General features: G+C 39.7%; 1 protein-coding gene across 1 annotated transcript in view; it reads right to left on the bottom strand.

The window, feature by feature from the left end:
* Positions 1–32: 32 nt before the first annotated feature.
* Positions 33–7,729, bottom strand: part of COG3 (component of oligomeric golgi complex 3) — a 34,575-nt gene continuing 26,878 nt past the window's right edge. The window contains exons 19-23 of the mRNA XM_031615634.2: positions 7,586–7,720; positions 6,185–6,260; positions 4,423–4,550; positions 3,368–3,466; positions 33–2,145 (exon numbers count right to left, since the gene is read on the bottom strand). Of these exons, the coding sequence (XP_031471494.2) occupies positions 2,116–2,145; positions 3,368–3,466; positions 4,423–4,550; positions 6,185–6,260; positions 7,586–7,720 (468 nt within the window). The 3' untranslated portion in view covers positions 33–2,115. The remainder of the gene's footprint in view (positions 2,146–3,367; positions 3,467–4,422; positions 4,551–6,184; positions 6,261–7,585; positions 7,721–7,729) is intronic.

Here is a 7,729-nt window from a genome sequence, read left to right as displayed (position 1 = left end):
AAGACCATTTGTCAGTAAAGAAGATACAAATCTGTCAGTAAAGAAAATACAAATTTACTTTATTATAACCATAATGAGAGATTACTTCAACAGTTAGCTGTATGTTCAGCACTCAGGTCTACATCTGTGCCAAATGAAGTCAATTCTCTTACTGCTAAAAAGGAACACCACTTCTCAGTAACACACTCCCCGCCTGTGCTTACAGGGTGTTTATTGTCTCTGTGTTACAGTTATCTTGACAGACAAGCCTCAGGATACAGAATAAAGCTTTACTCTTTGACCAAAATAGGAGGCAACATTTTTATTTAAAAAAATTAAAAACAGCAAGTTTCTAGTCAGATAATATAAAGCATCTTAAGTTAATCTTTTGAAAGTATTTACACTATTTGTAAACGTAAATATCTGAAACTGTACATGTTTAAACAAATGTTCGTTTAGCAAACAGGCTGTATAAACTGATAGCTCTTCTAATCTTCCAACCAGCTGTCCTAGAGCTGTCTGGGTATTCCAGGAGAGAAAAGACCCCAAACGCAAGAATGACTACTGCAAAGGTTTACCCTTCACAACTTGTCTGTACAATGTATGAAGTCATCCATGGCTTTGTACAGTGACCATGCAATCCTTCTGTAAAACTTTATAAAAAAACAAATATACATATATTACAATGCACTGGACATTATTTTACAGCCTGCAATTCTACATGAGTAAAAAGAAAGGGCAAGTTTTCGTCTTCATTAATTCCTCTCGTTAATTTTAAGGGTCATGTTGGGTCCTATGAGTACCATTTATGTACCTCAGCACCACTGCTGCACCACTCCTCACGGTAGCTCTAAATCACACCACTTTAGTCTCCAGCCATATGATTTATTACAGGAAAAACATTAAATCAAAACCACCACTGATGTGCATGGAAGTGCCTACTTAATTAAAACTTCTGAAGAGTTTTTACAAATAAGTTAAAAATCTGCCACGCACTTCACCAAATGTTTCCTTCTCACTGCTGCACAATAAAGGCTTACACACTGAGATACTCTGAAGCTGCTTTTAGTGTTTCATTCCATTAATGACAGAGTGGTTTGCAACCAGCTTTCCCAAATTATTATCAGTGTGTACTGACCAGAGCGCACTGTTCACCAGTTACTGATCCCCCTGCTTACAACAAGGATTTGACAGTGCTTGCACATTCATTCCTGGCATCCCCTTTACAGCTCCACTAGCATTCAGTCCAGCACACAGAGGCAGTCCCAGTGTCCACCGTGAACAAAGCAACACCTTCGTTTAATCTCTGTAAGGCAACAAACACACTGCTAACCTAAAACTCAAAGTACTTGAGAATCTCAATGCTAAGCTTTGTTGTAAAGCAGCTGAAAACACACAGTCCCTTCAGAACCAACAGAAATTGTATTGCACAGCTTTCCATTGCAAATCCAAGAATCTGAGATTCTTTACATGGAGTAAGGCCAGAGCATGAACCTTCAGGTCAGACCTCAGGGCTCCCAATCACAACAGTACAAGAACAGCACACCCAGTGTTTCAACAAGTGCTTCAGATGTGGAAAACAGTCTTCTCAACTGAAAGCCTCTGAATTATGTTCGAGCACAGAGTGAATTACCAGGATCCTCACAGGTGTTACAATTGGAGCATGCCTGCTTAAGTCAAATGGTCATAGCAACGTGCCATCTCCAAGCCTCGCAAAATACCTACTGCTGCTCCCATTTGATTCCTGCATTTCATTTCCAGTGTTTTTGAAAGTGCTGTTTTTCACTGTATTAATCAGCTTAAAGTATGAAAGCTTTTTACATCAAAAAACAGGACTCCAAATTTGAGAATACTTGGAGAAGGCAGTTAACTGAGCATCCATAAGAGTAATCAGCAAAGGATTTGTTTTGTGTTCTTTCTCCCCCCTTCTCAAGCTAGCAAATAGGAAGACCTTTAGCAAATCAATAAAACTGATTTTTAACATTTTCCTAAAACGGGGTTAAGCAGCCTGGAGGGTCTTAATGCAGACTGGACTGCACGGGGGAGGAAATCCTTCATTTACTTCAAGCAAACGTCTTCACATCCCCTTCACTGCTTGTCATTCAGCCAAGGATGCTTAAATAGCAGCCTTACCAGCTACTTGGATATCGACAGAAGTAAGTTCACCTGAAAGACAAAGTGAAATATTTGAAGGAAGCATATAAACAGGAGGGGGAACGGCTGTTTACGACAGGGGATAGTGACAGGACAAGGGGGAATGGTTTTAAACTGAGACAGGGGAGGTTTAGGTTAAATATCAGGAGGAAGTTTTTCACACAGAGGGTGGTGACACACTGGAACAGGTTGCCCAAGGAGGTTGTGGATGCCCCATCCCTGGAGGCATTCAAGGCCAGGCTGGATGTGGCTCTGGGCAGCCTGGTCTGCTGGTTGGTGATGCTGCACATAGCATAGAAACTAGATGATCACTGTGGTCCTTTCCATCCCAGGCCATTCTATGATTCTATGAAAGCCTACATTAGACAGAACAACTACGTTCAAGATCTGCCTCACGTTTTCACCTTTAAATAGATAAACAATGTTGGAAGAAGCCAACTCCTCTAGGATCACACCACCTCCTTCCAGTGCATCACTCCCACTCTGTGCTCCAGGATAGTTATCACACACCCCTGAGGCCACATTCGCTGCAGACAAACTCCTCTAGCACATCAGCTTGATTATCTGTTTAATGATTGGCAGCCTGCAACAATCAAGATTCCATCCACATTCCCTGGATCATTAAGGTCAAAGAGAGATTTTTAAAAACTGACTTGGTTTGTGTCAGAGCATCCTAAAATGGAGAATTCTCAACCCCAATCATCGCTGAGACTAAAGATCTTATTATGCATGGTTACATTTCCATAGAAATCTGCACATTTCCCCAGTGCAATTTACTTCAAATGAACCCTTATAATTCTTTACTCTGCTTCCCAAATGTTAAAGCTGCTGCTTGTTGCATTTGTCAAAAGCACGACTACCTTCACATGCACAGGTTTTGTTAAAGCTTATTCACAAGCTGTGGCATCTCTCTGAAAAGGCAATGCCCAAAAAAGGCAAGCCTCTGCCATGATGTTGTAGAACCCAATCCCCAACAACATAAATCACCACCTCCAATTTATAAAAAACTCTATTGGATATTCATAGAAAAACAACCAAACAAGAAACTTTTAATTGAGAGCTGACGGTTCAGATAAAGCCCTGAATTTAATCACCCAGGATTAAGGCGGATTTAGAAAAAAAACAAAAAGATACAGAATGCTAAAAAGTACTAAAAATGAAAAGTTAATGTTTGAAAAAGACACATGAAAGAGCACCTGATAAATCTGAGAGCTTTAATATATTCAGTACAGACCTGTTCCATTGAAGGACAAGCTATAATCTGGAGATCCTCATTACTAAATTCTTCCTTTAACAAAGCATGGAGTTTCTGGAACATTTGCTGGATGTTATTCTTTTAAAGAAAAGAAAAAAAAAATTAAAATTAAAAAAAAAGAACAAAACCACAAAAACCCACCCAGAAAACTCAAGTCAAACATTAACTACAATAAGTGTGATGTATATGGAATAGCTACTGAAGTGACCAGACAGAGAGAAGTGGCTGAAGATGAACACATTTACTCTTAAAACACAACAAATAGTCACAAGGAGTCCAGGCTGGCTCAATACAGAAATTTCAGGTAACATGTACTAAGTTGAAACACCATATCCTACAGACTTAACCTGAAAACCTAAAACTCAAGACTGGTTCTTCCTTATATTGGGTCTGCCATTGAATCTGTACCAGTCTCTCCACCTCCAGTGCCCACGTGTAACAGACCAAGCTCAGACCAAGTGGCAGAATGAACAGAATCCAGTCGCTTCCTTGCAATGTCCATTGCACAGGCTGAATACAAGACAGCAGTACAGGATTCTTTTTAAGATAAAACAAACCATGGATATATTTTTTTTTATTTCACAGGCCTTTTCAATAGGTTTTTCATCAGGGATACCACAGTGATTGCAATACTATGTTCACTGCTATGTGTGCTTGGCATTTGTCTGTGTTTGGCTGCACTGCTAGCCTAGGAAAACCCATACAGACATAAACAAGAGTATGTGTGTATGTGTGCCTGCATACATTTTTTTTTGTTGCTGCTGAGATATTATATTCATTTTCAGTATGGGGAATTCTTTTTTGTTGATGTTAATGAAGTTTGTGTGATCAATGTTGACAACAGTGCAATGTAATGATACATTACACACTCCCTACATCTATACATATGTCTACTTATAGAGATATATTATACATGTAAGTATGCATACAGAAATCCAAGGTGAACAATCTCACAAAATGTACTTAAAGTCTTAACTAAAGGAAAGCCCAAGACCTACAGAAAAGCATGCTGATGTCTGTGTAGCACTACTCACCCTAACTGGCTTGAACAAAATGAACTCTGTATCTTTATTGGACAAGTATAGTGACATGCTTCGTAACGTTGACTGCAGTTTTGTTTTTATTGTCTTGTAAGTGGAAGAGACCATATCGTTGATCTTTGCTGAAAGTAAAAGTAAACACACTTAATGAAGTGCGATGGCATTCTGCTAGTTAAAAATCTACATTCCAGAACATCATCTCTACTTTATTGGGGCTGACCATAACCACAGGGTGGACTGAAAGAGGATGAGGGGGTAAATGGCCAGCACAGCTTCATTCCATCATGTGCCCACAATATGCCACACATGCTGTTGGTCTCTCAGGACCTACTCAAGACATCAGCCCCACCTTCTCTACAGAAACAGCATCCAACCCATTTCTACCAGCCACCACATCCTCCTGAGATTCCTCAAGTCACAGCCTTGCGACTTCAGGAAAGAAACAAAGTTCTATAGATTCCCACCCATGCAGAAAACTGCCAGAGAAAAGAAACTACTGGGGAATAAATTGTGCTGGTACAGAGAACAGCATATCACAAATTCTCCTTTACTGCCCATCTGATGTAATCTGCACAAGGAAAGCTTGCACAGACATCTGAATTTTAAAATCAACCACACAGGAATCCACTCAGACAAGACCTTCTTTCTTTATTGCTAGGTATCTTAACAGTTTTACAGGATCTTTGCTTAAAGGGTAATGGAAAAATACATTTTGTAGCTTTAAATTCATAAAGTTAATATACTAATGTTTAAGGTTTTTTGTTTTTCTTTTTTTTCTCCTCCATTTCTACAGTATCTGAATTTTCTCCTGCTTACTCCTGGTTTCCTAGACAAACGACTCAAAAAGCAACAGAAGATGTGCTTAAATCTGCTGCCTCTGTACACAATTATCTCCAGACAAATATTAAGAATATCCTTGACGAGGCAGGAAATAACAAGCAGAAGATCAAGTTAGCCCTTGAGAGCATCTGACCCATGAAGCAGCAATGATTAGTGAATAAATATGGTTGGATTTGCATTTTAAGAATATGATGCCACATAATGTTCCAATGTATGAATTAGAACAAACAATTTCTCAACATCATCAGAAGCACAATTTTGTAATATGAACAGCAAAGCAAAACCCAGGAACACTGAACTACTCCAAATGTTCCTACAAAGCATTCACAGATGAGTTCTGAAAATGAAGAAGTTACCAAATGTACAGATAATAAAAGCTTCAGTACGGACTCACTTTCCTTCCACAACAGCAATAGCTTCATCTCATTGTGACCAAGTAATCCCTTAAGTACATTCTTCATTTGTTTGTGGAATTGCTGTTTTCATGCAAGAGCAGTCACAGCTTGAGAAATACTCAATTCATTCATCCTGTGCTCCAATTAAATGCATATCTTATTGGAAGTATCTTATGGCATGTAAACGGGCATACAGGTAAAAATGTAAGCCAAGATTTTCAAGAAAAAGCTTGAGAGTACTTAGAATTTTTCCAAATCAGTCAGTTTCATGAAGCAGATTAATCTGATCAACTTTTCCAACTGCTCTGTTCTAGAAGTCATGCAAAGCTGCAAATGACACACTGGAACACTCTAGCCCCATATAATGCAGCTTATACTGCTCTACCAAAAACGGTGAATGGAAATGGTCTTTTTCTCCACCTGATGAGTTTGCAATGGAAGTCTCAAACAAGTAAATGAACACAGCTTTGTTAGCCTATCACAATCTCAGAAGTAATATAAATGTAAAAGAATGCAAATACCTGGTTGTGCCCACGGCTGCTGAGAAAGGCTGTATTTGGGACCTCCTTGAGTAGCCATTGCTTTTAAAGCAGCCACCTAAAACAACGACAATCAACAAAATGATGTTTGTTTCTTTAGGTTGCAATCACAACACAGTGACCACACAATAATTGCACACATCTCCTAGATACTGTGTTTTACCAAACCCCTCTGCTCTCTCCTTTCCGTGCACTGACTCAACAATAGACAGGGGAAGCAGCTTGACAGAAATGGAATGACAATCCTTTCTTGAACATACAATTCAAAACAGGATTAAATTAGGATGCTTCAGCACCTAAGGATGCAAAGAGATTTATATTTAACCAGGTTAGTCAAGCTCCCCAAATGGATGACTGGAATCATGTGGACCATCTATCCATCTCAATAACCCATCTATAGATCTTTTAGGCATCCCTTTCCAAAAGCCAGCAGCTGGGATACTTCTGATGTTCATACAGAATTACAGAATCACAGAATTGTCAGGGTTGGAAGGGACTTCAAGGATCATGAATGTCCAACCCTCCTGCCACATGCAGGGCCACCAACCTTCCCACCTAATGCTAGACCAGGCTGCCCAGGGCCCCATCTAATCTAGCCTTGAACACTTCCAGGGATGGGGCATCCACAACCTCTCTGGGCAGCTACAGTGCTGGAGCCCCAGTTTCTGAGTTGCCTTCATGGTATAAAAACACATCCTTCAGTACACAAAGATCTGCATCATATTTTCCAGAAAAGCACACAGAGTGACCTGTTGTATCTCAAGATGTTTTCCAATCCTGAGCCCTACAGTAGGTTTTACAAATCAGGGCATTCTAAAAAGACACTTTTTTTGTTCTTGTCCCCTAAGTTGCCTGATCTTCCTTGAATGCCTAAGTTTTGTCAGGATCTTTTGTCACAGAGAGGACTTGGAAGGAAAGTCCTGCTCAGCAAGCACTCCCCTTGTGTAAAATATGTCGAAGACAGAAATCTTTAACAAAGTTAAAAGCCATACTCTAAGACTTCCCTTAAGAACAGGCATGACCTGACAACTTTATTCAAGGCTTACAGATTTGGACAAGGTTGGGTAGTGCCTTTCCTGCAAACAGAAAAGCTTCTGCTGACTTTCATAGATCTGTTCCAACTCGATGAATCAGGTAAAGCTTCTAGATTAAATACTCTAAGAGTTACCTTTAAAACCAACCTATGCTTTGTTCCTTTAATCTGTAACTCTCAAAAATGCCTGGAAAGTTCCTTGTTGGAATTTCAAAGGAAGCACAACTTTAAAACGGGAAATGCCATTACCTTCAGCTAATTGGACCCATCTCCCAAACCCAATTTAACTACTAATTCCCTTGACCTGCCAGTATTTCAGTTAACAAACACACAACACGTCATGCTTGTACCTTTGTCATGAACTCCTCCAGCTGCTCTATAAATTGTTTGGTTTGCTGCTGAATAAACTGCTCACAAGCTGCTTTCAGATGGCGATCGACATCTTTCTTAGAGTCAATATAGTGTTCTCTGATTTCTGGAGTACCCTGGAACAG

Source organism: Phasianus colchicus, chromosome 1, assembly GCF_987193195.1.
Source record: "Phasianus colchicus chromosome 1, bPhaCol1.hap1.1, whole genome shotgun sequence".
NCBI lineage: Eukaryota > Metazoa > Chordata > Aves > Galliformes > Phasianidae > Phasianus > Phasianus colchicus.
This window is presented reverse-complemented; position numbering and strand designations above follow the sequence as displayed.